Below are 20,359 nucleotides of genomic sequence, written 5' to 3'. Positions count from 1 at the left end.
AATTTAATGTCATTCTTCGTATCCGGATTTCCTATAACCATTATATAACTTGTTTGGGTTTTTTTGTTTTGTTTTGTTTTTGTTTCCTTTGTAATTCCTGTCTTATTTTCAAATAAAACAGTATGCTTGCATTCTGACTCTTTCTGCATTTTGAATTTTTGATATTTTATTTTACCTCTTTTTAATATTTCCTCTCTCTTAAACCCAAATTGTGAATTTGTCTTGTAACTTTTGAGCTTTCTGTATTTAGCTATTTGAATTTGTTTCTGAGTTTAGAGGTCTTCTGTTACTGTCTTTGAATAAACTTTCTACTGCTGTGGCTTCTCAAGTATGATTCAGTCTGGTAACTTAACAGTTCATCTTTTGCGATGTCTTCCGTTCATCTTAGCCCTTTGTTCGCCCCTGTGACTGTTTTTTTCCCATAGCCTGTCTCTGAACTTTGATCTGTTCCACTGTTGATGCCTTCTGCCACATTTTTCGTATCATTTAGCATGATTTCCAGCTCAAGGATTTGTTTGGATTTTGTTACTTTATTCCCTCTTCTCATTTGCCTGATAAGTTCTTATTGATTTTTTTTCTGTGTGTTTACTTGAATTTGAGTTGTCAGAGAATGGCAGTTTTAAGTTTTCTGAGTTCATAAACATCAGTTGCTCAGTTTCTGGCACCTTATTATGCTATGCTCATGTGGAGAGAAAATAGGTCTCTGAAATTTACTCGTGTTTGTTGGAGTAGCCTATTCTTTTAACGTTTAGATAAAATCCATTCTCTGTCATCTGTTCAGACTTCTAAATCAGGATGCCTATTTTCTCTGCGCTTGAGTTAACTGTTGCTGTGTCACCACTAGGTGGTACCCTAAGTACAAGTTTACAATGTCAGTACTTGGTGTGCCTTCATTGTTTCTGCTGTAGAAAACAAACTCAAAGCCAAGTATGAACTTAATGTATTGTTTAAGATGGAGTGCATGGGTGCCCTAAAAGGATAATTTCCACTTCAAACCTTTATTGAGGCTAAGGCAGACACAAATTTTCATCTTTATTCATTGCCTGCATTCAGACTCAGCAGGATTTTTCTTAGTTAACATGGAAGGACCAATCCTAAATGCAGAAAGAGTGGTATCTCCTTGCTTCTCCTCCTCCTCCCAAGTAGACCTTGATTCTTTCTGTTATGATGCCTGGGTTTAAAGATGGTGTGAAGCTGGCAGTCTTCTCATCACCTACACCATAACGCTGGATTACACCAGGACCCAGAGCCTCTTGGGAGCATTGCACAACCAAGACCCAACCTGAGACTTCTGTAACCAGCTGCAGGGGATGATGGCCAAAATGCAGTTCTGTCTCGTTGGAGTCTTGGGTCTCAGTATGCCAATAGGCAGGCCTGGAGACTCTGTCTGTAGACATTAGCCTGGAGTCAAGGACTGTTGGGTCCACTGATGCTGGATTTCACTCACTTAGAACTGACCTGCTCTTCGTTTATCCTCTGTAAAACCAAGGGCAATGAAAGCAGTCCGCTGACTGACAAGCAGACATAGTCCAGAGGGTCTGTTTAAGGCCACTGGCCAGGGGCACTAGCCATGGACCTCTGTTCAGTGCTCTTCCACATGGTGCTCACATGGGGGAGGGTCTTGCTTTAAGGCCTAGAGTAAATTCCCTTTCCTCCAAAAGTGGAACATGTTTCCTTGGATACAGCATTGCTTGTATTTGGGGAAACTGAGACACAAGGAACTTTCTTTTTTTCTTTCTTCAGTGTATCTGCATGCTTATTAATCTAAAACTGGTGCCCTTCACTTAGGGAGGTCAGTTCTCACATGAGCCTGTGTGTGAGTGGTGTGGGTGGGAAGACTGCCACTGGACTCTCTACCCATGTTATGGTCCATTCCAGAGAGCACTCTACCACACATGCTATGGTCCATTCCAGAGAGCACTCCACCACACACGTTATGGTCCATTCCAGAGAGCACTCCACCACACACGTTATGGTCCATTCCAGAGAGCACTCCACCACACATGCTATGGTCCATTCCAGAGAGCACTCCACCACACATGCTATGGTCCATTCCAGAGAGTACTCCACCACACACGTTATGGTCCATTCCAGAGAGCACTCCACCACACATGCTATGGTCCATTCCAGAGAGCACTCCACCACACACGTTATGGTCCATTCCAGAGAGCACTCCACCACACACGTTATGGTCCATTCCAGAGAGCACTCCACCACACATGCTATGGTCCATTCCAGAGAGCACTCCACCACACATGCTATGGTCCATTCCAGAGAGTACTCCACCACACACGTTATGGTCCATTCCAGAGAGCACTCCACCACACATGCTATGATCCATTCCAGAGAGCACTCTACCACACATGCTATGGTCCATTCCAGAGAGCACTCCACCCAATGATGTATTTGCCTCCCAAGAGTCCCACCCTGAAACATCTGTACCCTGAAGGTCAGGTTTCAGTGTCTGCTGTGTGAGGGATATAGTCTTTCAGTTTGTAACAAGTCTCTTAAAGTCAATTATGACTATATTTTCTGAAACATTTTCTTTCATGTACTATTAAAGCAGTAATGTTGTAATTGAAAGTGTGAACTGAAAGACCGTGATCAGGAGCTGTTAGCAGAGTTTTAGGGCAAGAGCCCTGGCTCTCAAGACTTGCCTGGCTGACCTGTGGGTGATTGGGGAGACCAGTGAGAGGATGCAGTCAGTGCAGTGCCCTGGGAAGAGTGAGATGAAGGAGTTCAGTGACCCACGGCAAGGGAGGGAAAACATAGACATTAATAAGCGGTCTTGGGCAAGCTGTTGTCTTGTTGGTCATTGTCTCATTTCTGTCCTGTGAGGTGACTCGGAAAGTCCTCATGGGAGTACAGTGGTTTCCACAGGGTGACTTCTTTTGCTCTCCAGGGTTGAGGTGGGATTTCACACTATCATAAATAATTGTTCTCGTTTGCATGGTAGTCTGGTAGCTGCCAGTTATTCAAGGGTGCTTTGGGATTCTTATGCTATCATTAAGGTGCTCACTGACTGATCCTCTTGTTCCTATAATCCCAGGAAACATTGTCTTTAGGCTTCTTACCCAGCTTTTAGTTACCCTGTGGGCTGAGTTAGAAGTTAGTATGTTTTAGCAAAAGCAGTTTCATGGTGCTGGCTATGCTGTATATGCCTAGATATCATTATCTTTTATTCAAGTGTACAGTTCTGAAGATAATTTCTAGTACAAGGCTATAAATATTATTAGTATACTCAAGAGTTTTCACTTTCTGAATGACTTCAAGATGTTGTGTATTTTCATTTAATATAGTTTTCTTACCCCTCTGCTTGGCCATCATGTCTCATTTCTTTCGTACCAGGAGCATGTGGATAGCAGCAATTTCCCTCTCATATAATGATGTGTTATTTCTAATCTCCCAAGACTTTGGAAACTGACCACTGAACTTATTTGAATTGTATATTTTTAAATGAATTCCAAATTAATTCCTCAGGGGTTTCCATTCTGGTAATAATGCTCTGATGCTTTCTGCATGGACTTGTAACATTTTGAAATGAACAAACCTGCTTCCCTTATTGTCCCTCTCTGCTTTGTTCATAAAGATTGCATTTCACATATACTTGATTTTCTGATATTACATTTGTTATCATATTGGTTTATGTGTAGAAAATTGAATCTTCAGTTCCTAATTCAATAAACTAACCTTCCCAGGGGAATCTTTAGTGATATATTTAACATGTTTGATGTTTGGCCATGAAGCTTATGTAAAAAGTATAGTAAGAAAGTGTTAGCTGGGCAGTGGTAGCGTACATCTTTAATCCCAACACTCAGGAGACAGAGGCAGGTGGATCTCTGTGAGTTAGATGCCAGCCTAGTCTACAGTTCAGTACAGCTGGGGTTACATAGAGAAACCCTGTCTCAAAAACAAAAAAAGATTGTGTTACAAAAGCTGTGGTTTGAAAAGGTACTTTAGACTCAGAGTAAGCTGTATTTAACATTGCTGCAATCCAGTGCCCAAATGAATATATGATATGCATACAAGCATTTGTTTATACCTGCATGTATATGTATGAAATATATTTTATTTGGTGTATGTAATTTAACATTTACAAAGCAATATATATCTCCTCTGTATGCAGTATATACTTTACTTATTTTTTTACATAATAATTATTTTGAACTCATTAATTTTATGCTCACTGATTGATGTAATGTTCAGCCCCAAAACATGTTTAACCAGGGGAAGTAATTAGACTTGTTCTCCTCTAGACTTCAGAAATTGTCACTGTTTCTGATCTTTCCCTAGGTTTCTTTTATTTTCAAATAATTTTAACGTGTTGGGCTTTTTATAAACTAAGTTATTTTAGGTTATGTTTTGGCGTGTCCTAAGAGTGATTTCCATGAACTTGAAATAGAAAGAAAATGGAAAAACCTTGTTTTGATACTTTCATAGGGCCATGCTTGTAGTGGAAGTTTCCAGAAGTGATTTTTTGCTGTTTAAGTAAAAAATATTATCAATTTTAAGTCCATTTTCTTTTTATTATTTGAGGGCTCCATAATTTAAGCTTCTTCATTTTGTTAATAATAGATTTAACTACAGTAAAATGAATATGAGTCTTAGAGCCCTGCTCACACCGCGCTGTTTCCTGGGTGTGTGACTCGTGCACTGCAACCCCAGCGGTTGTGAGATTGGCCTTAAAGGCTACACACTTTTTAGTGTAGGTGAGAAATGAAGTGAAATAACACAAACACTTAAAATGTTATATAGTTTGAATAATTATTAAAGGCAAAGGAGAAATTGTGTTAGACCTCAGCTCTTTTAGTATGTGTGTCTCTGAGAAAATCAAAAATTAAATAGAATCAAAAGTTATTTTAATATTACTTTATCATATAAATTTAATTCTTAAATTGTTACAAAATTTTGTTTGGCTCTATAGAAAACCTTGTATATAAATAAGATCCCTTTGTCTTCCTTTTCTTAGCTACTATAAGACTTACTGATGTTTCATAAGGACCCTTTGTTTATTCCTGCTCAGCCATGCCAGTTAGCAGCCTTCGTGTTCTGTGGTCCCTACATACTCTGAGCAGAGCTTCTGGGTTTGCTCACTTGGCCGTCTCGGAGGGTAGATTTCATGCTGCTCTTTCAGTAAGTGGGATTATATGCAAACTGAGTGACTTAGAAAGCTTGGCTTTACTTGCATGATGTTTTCTGGCTTTGAGTAGTGTTAACTTTCTAAAAGTGCTTAAAGATTTTTTTGTTTTTGGCTCACGTAAGAATCTGTCAAAACTCCTTGAGACATTTTCATTGATGTGTCTCTAGAGTGCTTCCTTCTGTCAGAGTATTCAAGCTTTGGAGGTGACATGGAAATTCCTGTCACAGTCCATTCATTCATCAGTGCTTTGGGGAACACTGCTTAAGGTTTTACTGATGTACCAGGCGAACATTTGCTGAGATTCTCTGTAACTTTTGCATAGGAGTTTTGTAAGTTAAAGACTGATATGTCAGATTAGCATAGAAACAAGCCCAGATTCCCGACTAAATTTGACTATTTGAAGAGGCTAGCTGATCATGACATTGGTTTTTGTGAAAAAGCACGGCCACCTCCTGACACAGCGTCAGAAGTGTGCATTTCATAATAATAGTAATAACCACACCTTGGCAGAGTGCACTGTTCTGTAAAGTTAAGCTTTATTGGTGCTTTGGCATACCTTTGAAATTGAGCAGCGTTCTAACATCAGTTTTTAAAATGTTAACTTCATTTCCAAACGAAGTTAAATTCAAGTTTAATACAAGTCTCATCTTTAACATGTGAATCTTTGCATTTGAGAAAATAAATAAACCTGCACCTGTTAACTTAATTTTAGTTTCACACATGTGCCCAGTAGTGAGAAGAGTGGCCCTGTTTTGCATTTTGCACATCTCTTTAGATTCATTCGGCCTCATCACACACAGCTAACTCTAATATTTCCCTCAGACTCTTCTCTGGTATCATGTATTATTTAAATCAGTTTTAAACCTATAAAAATGAAAAATTAAAACCTTTCCTAATGAAGTAGGAAAGTACTGCATTAGAGGTTTCATTAGAATGATGTGATTCTGAGTCCTTCTAACGGAGTCTTGTGACGAGCACACTGGGAAACTGGTACTCTGGAGCTTGGCTTTACAGCTGTCACTGCTCATGTCATGCTTGTGATCCTGTAGGGTCATGCACGAGTTTCAGATTAGCACTTCAAATCTTACTAAAAAGACATTTTTGAGTTTTGCCAGAATATACTTTCTGGGTTCTTATGTATGTGGGTTTTCTTAGATTTTGATGGGTTTGTTATTACATTTATTTATTTGCTTATTTATTCTTTTATGTCCCCATATTCTTATTAATAATCTTATATTTGTATGTAGGTAAGGCCACAAACCCTCTCATTTTGACCCAGACATTTTACATTTAGACATTGTTAGATCACCTGCCTTATTATCTATTCATGTTTTCACAATTTATTTGGTGTGTATGGAATTGAAAGAGACAGGTGGTCCTAAGCACAGTAAATTCTGGATGACTAACATACTACTAGGTGAGAATTCTATTCCTCCACCTCGTCATCAACAATCCCCTCCTGAGCACATGTCTGCAGTGAGAGGGACAGGACAGGGCAGGGGACTCACTGGCTGGCTCATCCATGAGATTGGGAAAGGCAGATGCAGGAAGCTGGTTGTACCTTACTCCTCCTGTCCCTCCCTGCTTCTCTCCTCCTACAGCCTCCACCCCCCCCACACACACACAGGCTCCTAGACTATTGGATAGCATTTCTGCAGTGGCCCCTCCTGGAATTGTCACCATTTGTTTTCCAGGATACGGCTGGTACCTTTAAGGCTTTTCCTGCGACCTAGGTTCCCAGTCAAGTTCGTTCTCCTGCTTCCGCCTCTTCTCCCAGTCTGTACACATTCTACACATTAGAATGTGTCTCAGTTCTTACCCTGGACTTTATTTTTTAGCTGTTTTATTCCTCTTGTAACTTGTCCATTCCATCTAAATACTCTGCCTGTTAGGATGACCCTGAATATTAGCAAAGTAATATATGGTACCAGCCTCCTCTCTGATGTCTTGACTCCTATTGTCATAATTTATAAGTTTTGTTAGCACTAAAGGCTTACTGAGTTCAGAATTAAGTTCATGATCTCTACCCAACCTGTAAATAAAACTCGGTATTTCCAATCTTTTTTCATTTCGGCAAATGTTACTTCATCTTTCTAGTTAAATATGACCAAACTGGGGCATTTGTCCTTGAGTCATTTATTTTCTCCCTCTCTGCATCCAAACTGACTACTCTCTTTTCAGAATAGAACCACTACGACCCTGGTCCCAGACACAACATTCTCTCCTGGTTTAACATAGTAATAACATTCTCACTGGTCCTTGTGTTTCCTCTCTTGTCCTATAGTCTGTTAACATAGCATGCATAGTGATCCTGTTGACCAAGTTAAAATCTTCTCTACTCAGAACCCACCACTGGGGACTGGAGAGAGGCAGGGCTCATAAGACCATCTGTTGCTCTTGCAAGGGACTGAAGTTCAGTTCTCTGCACCCTCATAGTGGCTTACAACTGTTTGTAATTCCAGTTCCAGGAAACTCAGCACACTTTTCTGACCTCCGCAAGTGCCAGACACACATGATGCACATACATAAAAGCAGGCAAAACACTCACACACATAAAACAAGAAATAGAAATCTAAAAAAGAAACCAAAAAAAAACAAAAAAATAAAAAAGAAATTAAACAGAAACCTCCAATAACTGTAGTAAGAGTGGCGGGCTGTGTCCTGCCACCCGGCTAGCTTTACCCGAAATAATTACACAGAAACTGTATTATTTTAAACACTGCCTGACCCATTAGTTTCAGTTTCTTATTGGCTAGCTCTTACATATCGATCTAACCCATTTCTATTAATCTGTGTAGCCCATGAGCTGGCTTACCAGGAATGATCTTAACCTGCGTCTGTCTGGAGTGGGAGAATCATGGCGACTCCTTGACTCAGCTTCTTTCTCCTAGCATTCTGTTCTGTTTACTCCACCTACCTAAGGGTTGGCCTATCAAATGGGTCTAGGCAGTTTCTTTATTAATAAGAAATCACTCCCACATCATTTCCCCCTTTTTCTGTTTAGACAAAAAAGAAAGGCTTTAACTTTAACATAGTAAAATTACATATAGCAAAACAGTTATTATGCAAGAATTACAGTTACAATATTTATATCTATTTTATCCTTTATCATAACTAAGGAAAACTATGATTATCTATCCATTCTTCAACTCCATCAAAGACTCCAGAAGGATATATTATTACCTAAGTAAACAAGAAATAAGAAAACTCTAAAAATGACAGAGACATCTCGCTCCCTGTACAGTCACCCAAAGTACCGTTGGGGCATCCATCTTCGGCCCACAGGCCCATAGTATCCAGCAGACATTTTCATCAAGCAGGAAATTCCAATGACAGTTCAGTCACTTTCTGCTGTATCCTGCAGAATGTCTCGCAGACTCTTTCATGAGTCAGGAACCCCGAAAGACCATCTCACCTTTAGGCAAGTTCAGCAGTCCTCTCTCTGCGGGTTCTTTGTGTCCAGTTTATGCATCAGTCCAGGCAAGAGCAGTTTCTTGCCCAAATGGCTATCAAACTCCATAATGATCCTCTTTGATGCCCATCTTCCTCTCGAAGTAGATTGGTGCCGCCAGGAGCAGACATGTCTCATTGTCATGAAAAGTCCTAAGTTATTAAAATATTTTAAATACCATATTCTGCAGCCTTTGAGAGATATGAAGAATGCCTATCTGAAATATATCTCTATATATCTAGAAAATCTAATTAACATGACTACAAGCTTTACTATTATCAATGATTATCCATTAACAACCTATATTTCTTAATTATACAGTACATTTTTAAATGAACTACACAATCACAATACCTTAATCAAGACCATGAAATACATATACATATAACAAAATTGACCTTAAAATCCACACCAATGCAAATTATTCATACCTAAATCATTTCCCCCTATAAATGTAAAAGAACATTTATAAACAATATTTTGGGAACATGGGCGCAGTTTTTTTCTCTCCAAACTGCTTCCTGCTGAATGGGGGCGCTGTTAATCAGATCATTTAGGGTGTAACCTGTGTGCCAGGTTTATCTCAGTTGGCAGTTGAGTGAAGTAATTTTTTGAGGGTGTTCACAGCAACTTTTCGGGAGGTCGTGGTCTATCATACCAAATTGGGATAGATGCAATCCACAGGGTCTGGTCCTCTGTGAAAACAAAAAAGACCCGCTCCAAAGCATCATATCCTTAGACCCAAATTTTGAAATCGTAATACCCTTATGATATCCGTTCTGGTTCCATTTGGCAGTCCATATAATGAAATGTCTGTCTGTACTTAGCTCCTTTATAGTCAAAAATTTTAAAGAAAACACAATGTACATAATCCAGACTCTCTGTGAATTTTCCATTTTTATGTGGCTTATTTTTCTTTATTTCTTTTAATCTATAACTATCTGTACTCTGTCTCTTTAAAGACTTTACCATTTTTTTTAAACCATCAACTTTATTCTCTATATTCTTTTTCTTCTCTCTCTCAAGCCTACGTACATTCATCCAACAGTGTGGTCTTTTATGTCTGAATCTGTTTTATTGTGAATCTGTAACATTTTTTTAGTATCCAGGAGCATTTCTTAAAATGTTAAGCAGTTCTTAAAAACTTAAGTTGCACCATGTACAAGTAATACGGTACAGTCTGTGTCCTGCCCAGTCGAAACCTTAACTGCACTGTTATTATAGTAATTACGGTAGTTCCTGCTGACCAGCACAGTTCAGCATGGAGCAGTTGCTCCTGCCTCAGATCTATTTGGTGCCCCTGAGCTGAGCACAGTTCCAGGCACACAGCAAGTCCACATTGGCGCTGCAGTCAGCAGTTTAACTCTGAGACTGAGCGTGCAGCACAGAAACTCTTTTCATCCAAGTTACAGCCAAATCTGATAGGCAGAGCACTGCACAGTCTGAAAACGCGGCGGGGAGCTGGGAGCTCTGAGCCATCAGCATGGTCTCAGAGCACTCTCCTCCGATCCCAAGCAGGAACACAAACATCCAGTCCCATAAAATCCATTGAAATGCTTTAAAGCCAGAGTTTGCACTGGCAGCACAGTCCTAGGAAGCCGCACTTTAAAATGACGCAGCTTTTTTCTGCTGCTGTTGCTGAATCAGGAAATCTCTCTACAGCACGCCACCAACAAACAGCAAAAATCCGTGTGAAATTCTCTCTCCCTTATTTTTAAGCCTTCTCAGGTTTTTAAGTGGATTTAGTCCATCACATCTGGGTGCCACTCTGTTGAAATAGGAGCAGCAGGGCTGCATCCCCAGCACCCGGCCGCCTGCATGGCTAGCTTTACCCGAAATAATTACACGGAAACTGTATTCTTTTAAACACTGCCTGACCCATTAGTTTCAGTTTCTTATTGGCTAGCTCTTACATATTGATCTAACCCATTTCTATTAATCTGTGTAGCCCATGAGCTGGCTTACCAGGAATGATCTTAACCTGCGTCTGTCTGGAGTGGGAGAATCATGGCGACTCCTTGACTCAGCTTCTTTCTCCCAGCATTCTGTTCTGTTTATTCTGCCTACCTAAGGGTTGGCCTATCAAATGGGTCTAGGCAGTTTCTTTATTAATAAGAAATCACTCCCACATCAAATAACTTTACACATCTCAAAGCGTCAGAGCCCTTTAAATGTCCTCCGAGATGTTTGTGTTGAATATTGTCTCCTCACTTCTTCTGTTGCATCCCCTAGTGTTTTCTTTCTCCCTTCTGCTGATGCCTCATCGACTTCCTTGGCTGTTGCTTGAACACAGCAAGAAGCATTCTTCCTTTACTGCTTGTTGGTCCTTTTACCTGAAATGTCAGTTCTTACTATTTTTGCATGGCCTATTGTCTTGTCTCTGTAATGCTTCAGTGTCTGGTTAATTTTAATGACATTTTTAAACTTTGAAGCCTGATGTCACTTTGCTCTTGCTTTATTTTTCTCTGTCTTTCTTAGATATTTTATATAATTATCTTGTGTTTTCTTGCTGTACTACTAACCACAATTACCACCACCACTACCCGTCATGGCTCCAATACTGTAAGTTTCATGAAAATAAAGTTGTATTACGTTTCCTCACTTCTGTGTTCCCAGGGACTAGAACATAGGCTGTCGGTATTTGGTGTGTAGTTCGGTGGGTAAATGGATGAAAGAAACACCCATCAAGAGACATGCACTCACTTTCCCTTTGCCCTCTATTGACTGAGTGATACTGGGTCAATCAGTTGATCTTTGCTCAACCTTTTGTGTGGTCCACTGAACAATTTAATCTATTTATTAGTCTTTTAATCTATTACCGGTCTCTAATGAGTAAGCCCAGAAATTGAAACTACATATCCAACAGTTTGACTAAATAAAATATTGTGGCCTAAATGTAGTAACAATATTTTACATTTATTTTGTATTGTATATCTTTTAAAATTTTTTCTTTTTTATTATATTTTACTCAAATATTGGTTTCTAACACATTGGAAAGAAAATAAAATCATGGCTCAACCCCACAGGTAACTCACTCTCATCTTCTCTTTTTAACTCTCATTGGTTTTTTGAGATAGGGTGTTTGATTTTTTTTTTTTTGTCTTTCAAGACTGGGTTTCTCTAGCTTCTTTAAAGTAAAAATCATTTTTATTTCCAAATTGTGTAATCTTTTATTTGAAAAATCCTATATTAATCACCAAAACTATAACTCACAAATGAATTAATCAAAGTTTCAATATTCTCTACACATAAGTACATAAAATTTTGTCCAGTGTCTAAGTAATGCAGCTTTGGAGCCTGTTCTGGAACTTGTCCTGTAGACCAGGCTGGCCTTGAATTCACAGAGATCCCTCTGAGACAGCGTTTCTTTGTGTAGTGTTGGTTGTCCTGGAACTAGCTCTGTAGACCAGGCCAGCCTCAAACTTACAGAGTTCCACTTGCCTCTGCCTCTCCAGTGCTAGTATTAAAGGCGTGCACCACCTGCCTGGGTAGCAAAATGTTCTTTAAAAGAACTCAAAAGTGGGGCAGGGGTTAAGAGCACATACTGTTCTTGCAAAGAACCCAAGTTCCATTCCTAGTCCCATGTCAGATGGCTCACATATGCTCATAACACCAGCTCCCAGGGATCAGATGCCTCTGGCTCTGGGGCACCTGCACTTTTGTGTCTATAACCCCACAGAAACACAGAGACACATAGTTAAAAATAAATATAAGAATAATTATTTAGAAGTTACAGTGCTTAACTAATGCCCGGGATAGCCATTAACTCATTTATAAGCAAAAATTAGAATGTTTTTTTTAAAAGTGAAGAATTTGATTCATATTTTATATTATTTGAGACTAGCATTTATTAAGCATTTTCACATATTTATGAGCCTATAGGTAAGTTAACTTAAAAAAATTAACTCAAACATTTTCTCATTTAATCATCAGGGCTGCACTGTCTCTGGTCCAGGTGTGGCACTCAATGCTATTTGCATGAAGCTTTTAATCTGTTTTACATACATATGTATGTTTTGTCTCTGTGTCTTCTTTTCTTCTTTCCTCCCTCCCTTCCCTTCTTCCTTTGTTAAGATCGGGTCTTGCTTTCTGCCTAGACTTGGCCTCCTACCACAGACCTCTAGTTGTTGCATTACAGGCACCCAGAAAAATGACTGTTTTTGTCCCTCTCTTTTTCTTCAAAATTTAAGTCTTGAATCAAATTTCTATCTGCACAAACCTTGGTTTTTCAAAGTTTAAAGTGTAACTAGGTAGTTATTTGTTTGGTTTGTGCATGAACTAACTTTATTGGGTCCTAGGTTCCAAAGCTTCTGTTGAGCCTACTGCACAGTTTCAGCGAGAGTGGTGTCAGATGTAGTCTTCATGGGCAGACATTATTAGGAGTCTTAACTGATACAGTGGTTCTCGCTCTATGAGCAGACTCAAACCTGGTTTGAGGGTGATAGCACTGCCTGGTTTATTTTTCCTGGATTGTGTTTAATGTTCTGGGATTCACAGCATTTTCTTGGTTTGTAGAAAAATTTCATCAGAATGAAGGGAGTTAATCCAGGTCAAGAGTTAAGTGACAGATATTTGACTATTCTGGTTTACACAATCCTGATTCCCGTTATTGTTGGAGATCACCAGAAGGTACTTTTATGGTGTAAACATTGACCACATAGACACTAAAAGTTATTTCTTATGTCCATTCTCTGATATATATGCCTTAAAGAAAGCTGGCAAAGTTATGTTCCAACCATCTTTAACCTTCTCTCACCAGGTTGTGTGTGTGTGTGTGTGTGTGTGCTGTGTGTGTGTGTGTGTGTGTGTGTGTGCTGTGTGTGTTGGTAAATTAATTTTTAATTTGCCAACAACTTCATAAGTGAATGAATGAAACTTGTCTATTTTGAGAAAGAGCTCCAGTGCCTTGGGAGTGGCCTTTTAGGCTTATTAAAAACTGGAAATGGCCAGATTAATGTTTTTCCAACCTAGTTATTTGAGACTAGTTTGCTTTTATTATATTTTTCTTTAAGAAAATTAAAGGCAATTTAGAAAGAAAAAAAGAGTAACTTAGTTTTGCCTTATTATTATTACCAAACTGTTAGGGAATTTCACACATCTGTTTCAGAACCTAGCTCCTCATAGACTACTGCATTGTTCAATTTTAATAGGCCTCATTTATCCTGTAAATAAACCTATATTTTCTTACCTGATCAAGTGAGCAACCAATAGGGGTCAGATGTGGCAAACACTTTAACAAAAAGCACATGTCCCCTTCAGGCTGGAGTAGAACCATATCACGATACTTGAAGTTATTAATGGCAGTAAAATTTATGCTTCCTCCTGTTTTCCCAATTAAATCGAGGAGACTTTTTTCGTAAGATTCTTCTATCACCAGCTGGTTCTAATACTGTGTGTGTGAATATTGCCTGGGGTGTCTCCATCCTACATGGTGAAATTTGGCCAAAGCACATTAAGTGGGTAGTGTGGACTCTGAGCTGGAAATCAGTCCTTGTTAAGGGCTTTATTTTGGTCTATGTCATTTGTATCTGAAGTCGGCCATATTGTAAGGTTTATTACAAACAAGTTGCTATAGTATTCTTGGGGCACAATAAAAATTTATAAACAAGGCAATGAACTTATTGAAGACCTGTTGAAAATAACTAGTTGAACATATTTTAAAAATGAAAATTTATCAGTTTTGAATATTAGAGTACTTGAAACAGTCATTAATGTATAATTAAATTAGTGTTTAGTTTAATGATAGATTTTCAGTTTTGCTTCTCATTGTGATAAGTAACTGAATACAGCAGTTTGACCACAAAACTCTTGCTGGGCTTTCATACTGATCATTGGACCGTAGAGATGTTTTTGCTTTTCCCACTTAACTCGTTTTAAAATTATTGTGTTGTTTCTGTTCAAGCCCTTATATATCTGCTGTCAATAAGTCTATTGTAAAATAAAGAAGCAGCCAGTAGAGTTGCAGTCTTAAAAATTAGTTTGTCCAAATTCCAATTTAAACCAAATATACTTAATCTTAATCTTTATATATTTACTATAATAAATTAAGAGTAAATTATATGGAAATATAAAGATGTGACTCATTGGTAAAGTGCTTATCCAGCATACCTGAGGTCCTAGATTCCATCCGTAATACCAGAAAATAATTTTGCATGATAATCTTAAATGTATTTTAGTATATTTTGATATAGAAGATAAATGTATTCAATAATTGCTGCAGATAATTTCTGAGAGGTTGTTAGACTGTGACATTTACTTTATACTATATTGTTAATAGGCATTAAGAGCCCTACTGCTGTATTAATCTTAAACAGTTTCAGCATGCTATATTCATAGGGCATTTTTAGGATAAAATGTCACCTAATGCTGTGCTGTATGTGCTTCTGTTCCTATTTTTCTTTGCTTGGAGTGTTCTGCTTTGAACAAAGATGACATGGGTATAGAAGGGAATGAGAGTCTGGCTAATAACATGGCTCATAATGTGTATTCTCACTCTCTTCTGTGATGTAGAACTGGGTCTGTCACAAGCGCAGACATTTGGGTTTGTATTCTAATGTTCAAAGCTCACATTTCTGTCTGAGTGATCTGTGAGTGGAAAATCTCCAGCGTCTTACAAGATTAGTGACTGAGTAGTGTTTCTACTGATCACTTCAGCAATATACAAATGAAGACATTTTAAAACGCAAAACTGATCAGCATGTGTTTTTCTATTTAGTTGGCAGAAAATCAATTGTGAGCGTGGCCCAGAAAACTTATTTTCTTCTGACTTCAGCTGCTCCAGCTGAGCTACAGCTGTAAATTTCTTTAAAAAGAAGGGGGGGGGGCAATACTTCTTATAAACTCTTGACTATACTTTGTAAGTGCAACAATTCCCACAAAACCAGTTACTGGAGTTAATGACCTGTTTGTTGAGGTATTAACACTGTTCAGCTAGGAGTGAACAGTTTGGGGGAGACTGGCTGCTCAAATACTAAGATAACTCAGTAATGCATTCAAATAATGACCCAGCTAGTTAACAGTGAATTTCTGAGGAAATCCAATCAAAGTGCTTATACCCTCTGCATTTAATAGCCAGTGAGCTCTACATGATTCATGTTTATAGCCATAAATACCATAGGACTCATAATACCTGGTCTATCTTTTTCAAGCCCACTCTTATTACTTGAACAGATTTGGCTAATTCACATCCAGTTATTAAGATATACTTCTCAAAATATTCCATCTGTCCTCTGCTGTGCTCAAAATTCACAGAGCCCTGAGCATCACACCAACATACCAATAGCTAGAAGCCTGTTTTTGCTTGTGATGCCGTTAGGGAAAATTGCTATAAATAACTCTTAAAGGATTGTCTGTTTGGAAGACCTGCTGTGTGTATAGAAGGGCTGTACTGGGTTAGGTGGAGTTTACATCTCAAGAATCCTGATGAGAAAATTATACCATCTGGCCCATGTTTCTTGTAGAAAATAACTGGAAAACCAAGAGATGGTTGCCTTTACAGAGTATGAGAGTTCCCCTGGTGTCTAGTTTAAAAGATGCTGTAATTGCTCAGTCCCTTGGGCTAGGATACCTGCCTTTGGAGGAAACAGGATTTAAAATGGGTCTACTTTGCACATATATACCATAAAACCCATGTAAACATTTTCTGTGGCAGGTAAGCATTATTAAATGCCAAAATATAAAATACGATTCTTAAAATCTATGAATTATAGATTGCTGTGGTCTCAAATTGCTGGAATCAGAAATGCCTGCTTTTATATTATTTGAAATAATGTCATAAATTTTACACCATAATTCTCTCCAAATATAATTCAGGCTTTCAAATAAATAATAGTTATAAATACTATGTTTTGTATAGCCATTGGATTACTGACCCCCATCTTAAGATTATAAATACTACTTCCTCCTCCATTACTGTTTGTAACTGCACCTTTAAGATGATGTTCTTTATTCACACCACTCGTCTTTCAAGGTCTTCAACTCTTCTCAATTTCCAATAAGAGATCTGAAATTTACCTTAAAACAATCCAAACTAGCTGGGTGTGGTAGCGTGTGCCTTTAATCCCAGCACTGGGAGAGAGGGGCAGGTGGATCTCTGTGACATGACAGCCTGGACATCCTTGGCTACAAAAAAAACCCTGTCTGGAAACAGCAACACAAATTGCACTCTCCTTCAGTCAGATTTCAACTTCTTATAATGTTATAAAGAAAAAATAAATATTTCAGGTATAAAATACTTTTCTTTCCCACATACATTCTGTTCTAAGCAGTTGAATTATTAATTCATAGTCTTATTCAAGGTAAAAATATTTACTTGTCTTTTCATATTTAAAGCACGTAATATATATTAATCTGGTTTTGGAGTTATTTTTCTTGCTGGTATAAATTGTTTGGACAGAACTAGAAATTGGACTGGGGCTTGTACACATGCTAATCAGGCATTCTACCAAGGGACTACACTTTTGGGCCTACTTTTTTTTTAATGTTTGTTTGTTTAAATTGAACAAGGTCTTACTAAATTTTCAGGCTGGCCTTGAATTCACTATGTAGGCCAGGAATTGAATATGTGATCTTCCTGCCATGGCTTCCTGGAAGAGTTGGAAATAGTATGACCCTTGTCACAGTTGCTAAAAAACAACCAATTTTACAAGATATGTTTTCTCAATTTAAAAGAATGCTACTTGAGAAATAACTTTATTTGATCATCTAATAGTGTTTAAAGTTCTTGGCACCTGATAATACCTTATGTGGTAAAAATTTTCCTCCCTATGATATAAAAATGTTTAAAACTATTATAACTGGGAAGAGATTTTGAAGGCAGACAGGCCTGTTTTAAATCTCTGCCCAACTTTTCCAATGCTATATGATCAGTATCTACTTTCTCTAAGCTTGAGGGTCCTCATGTGACGGATGATAAGGTCAACTGAAGACTATTCTGAAGGAAGGTTCAGTGCTGGGCCATCTGTCTAAAGTATGGCTCTTTTGCATGCTAAAAGCTTAATGCGTGATTACTGTTAGTCACTATTGCTATCATTACCTTGTTATACATGCTAATCTTGGAATCAGACTAAGTCACTTATGCATGCTGGGCAAGCTTTCTACACTGAGTGAAATCCCTAGCCCAGAATATTATTACCTCAGAACTCCAGGGACATTCCCCAGACTGTAATGAATTTGTGATCTTAGCAGTTCGTGATTAAACTGATGTTATTCTACTTGTTTCAGCAATTCACTGATGATCCAGGCTTTAATACTTAGAACTCAAATATACTTGTTTACAGTATCTTTTACCTAGTGACTGCAAATCAACCGAATTAATCTTGTATTATTATTCATTTGTAAGAGAGAAGAGACTAATGACCCAATCTGTTTTATACTAGGCTACTGGGGACAGTAAATTTCTAGAAATTGAATTATTTTTCCCAAAATTATATCATGTAAAATGGGCATCTGTCTTTATACTGCCCAGTTAATATAAGTGTGATTAAATATCCAGATTTGAAATAAGGATCTCCAAATTTTTCCAGATCAAGGTTATATAAATATTTGATTTAGCAGTTTAAAAGTATCTTATATATAACTTTACTAACTTGATTATGGTATATATACATATATGGCATCTTTCATTATAACCATGATATTTTTTTTGTGATTAGGCAATGAAAACTACAAACAAATAGCAATGTGTGTGCTTTACCATATAAGCATGGATGACCGCTTTAAATCAATGTTTGCATATACTGACTGCATACCACAGGTAAGAGGCTTAAGTGAGAAAGGCATTTAAGAAATACACTCATCCCTAAATTGGACATCTGTATTGAATCCCCACTCCTCAAGGCTCAGGGATCATTGTGGAAACGGGGGTGGGGTGGGGGGTGGGGTGGGGTGGGGTTAGAAGACTAGTAGTCAGAAGCAGTGGATGACTTTGGGGAAGTGTCCTGCAGGCCAAGCAAAGCAGGTGTACCTATGAACTCACAGCTATGACAGTATATACAGCCCTGTACAATTTAAACCAGACCAGATCTCATTACAAAGAGGTAAGGTAGAGATGAAGTCCTGTCCCTAGCCAGGGATCCACTAGCAATTGATAGCTGATGGAAGAGAGCCACTTTTTTTTTTAAAAAATGTTGCCCCAATAGATTATATATTTCTCTGCTCCCGTATCCACCCTTCTTTTATCCCAACCTTCCCATTCCCCCAAGCTCCCCCCATCCTCCCCTTCTCACGTGTCTCACCCCATTTCCCCTTAGCCCCATGCCACCTCACCCCCAAGTGGGAGCCTAGCCTGTTTGGATGCTCACCTTCCTGGACCTGAATAGAAGTGGGAGGACCTTGGACTTTTTACAGGGCAGGGAATCTGGACTGCTCTTCATTCTCCAGAGGGGAGAGGGAATGGAGTGGGGGGGAGGTGGAGAGGGGGAGGGGAGTGGGGGGAAGGGGCGATGTGTGGGAGGAGGGGGAGGGAAATGGGAAACAGGGAGGAGGCGGAAATTTTTTTTTTCAACAACTAAAAAAAAGTAAACAAAAAAATAAACAAAAAAAGATTAATAAGCAAAAAGAAAAAGAAAATGTTGCCCCAATAGTCTACTATATTCCTCTAGAAGGTCATGCATTGAAGAACAATGAGCAGCACAAGTGGAGTTGATGAATGAAAATAAAGAGAACACAAAGTTGTGTGGCTAGGGAAGGGGCGTGGGCCTGAGAGGAGTTGGGGGAAGTGGGTGATTATGATTAAAACACATTGTACAAAATCCTCAAAGACCTAGTTAAAAGGACAAAATACTAAATCTTTTTTAAAGGAAATGTCAGTATTTTCACTGTTGTCTCTTAGATCTCCTATTCCTTAAAATACTTCTTAATAGTATACATGATCTATTCAGTAAGTAACTCCACGTATGAAAATGTTTTATGTGATATAACTTAATATATTATTACTTTCATAACGTACAAGGGAGCTGGAGAGATGGCTCAGAGGTTAAAAGCACTGGCTGCTCTTCCAGAGGTTCTGAGTTCAGTTCCCACCAACCACATGGTGGCTCACATCATCCTCTTCTGGCCTGTACATGCCAACAGAGCATCATATGCATAATAAATAAAAACTTCAAAAGAATTTTTGGAAGCATAGAACTAGGCCTGGGTGTGTAGCTTAGTGACAGCACTAGAATGCTTGATGCCTGTCAGAGCATCAGTGAATGCAGAATAATTATCCACACCCCAGTGAAAACTAACACTTTCTTACCCTTTCCTCTTCGTTTTTTGAGATCCATTAACTTTTGATGTGTATGAGTTTTGCCTACATATTTGTCTGTGCACTGCATGTATACAGAACCCCAAAGGCCAAAAGGAGGTATCCAGTCCCTTGGAACTGGAGTTAAAAACAGTTGCGAACCATCATGTAAGTGCCGGGAATGAAACCCAGGTCCTCTGGAAGAGCACTCTGTGCTCCTATCCTCTGAGCCATCTCTCCAGCCCCCTTGTATGTTATGAAAGTAATAATATATTAATAACATTTTCATGCGTGGAGTTATTTGCTGAATAGATCAAGTATACTCATGTAGTTAAATTATAAACTGTCTCTAATGATCATATTGTGTGCTTAATGACCACAATTAAATTATATCCTCAGATTTTCCCAGGTTATCGCATAGCACCATCAACATATATGAGCACATGATAAAGTTAGACTTGATGTTTGTCCATGTCTTTGCAGCCATGTGTGCTTCTGCACTGAGCTTTCTTTAGCTGCAGTCCATAACAGATGGATGCCT

At 38.5% G+C, this 20,359-nt stretch overlaps 1 protein-coding gene across 2 annotated transcripts in view; it reads left to right on the top strand.

The window, feature by feature from the left end:
* Positions 1–20,359, top strand: part of Kifap3 (kinesin associated protein 3) — a 134,727-nt gene that overhangs the window by 47,701 nt on the left and 66,667 nt on the right. For both annotated transcript variants that reach the window (XM_041662511.1, XM_041662512.1), the window contains exon 11: positions 18,245–18,345. In XM_041662511.1, coding sequence (XP_041518445.1) covers positions 18,245–18,345 — 101 coding nt within the window. The remainder of the gene's footprint in view (positions 1–18,244; positions 18,346–20,359) is intronic.

This window comes from Microtus oregoni, unplaced genomic scaffold (assembly GCF_018167655.1).
Source record: "Microtus oregoni isolate MIOR12 unplaced genomic scaffold, Mior012 000013F_ref0000133, whole genome shotgun sequence".
In the NCBI taxonomy this organism is placed as follows: domain Eukaryota; kingdom Metazoa; phylum Chordata; class Mammalia; order Rodentia; family Cricetidae; genus Microtus; species Microtus oregoni.
The sequence above is the reverse complement of the archived record's forward strand: the minus strand, read 5'-3'. Positions and strand labels throughout refer to the sequence as shown.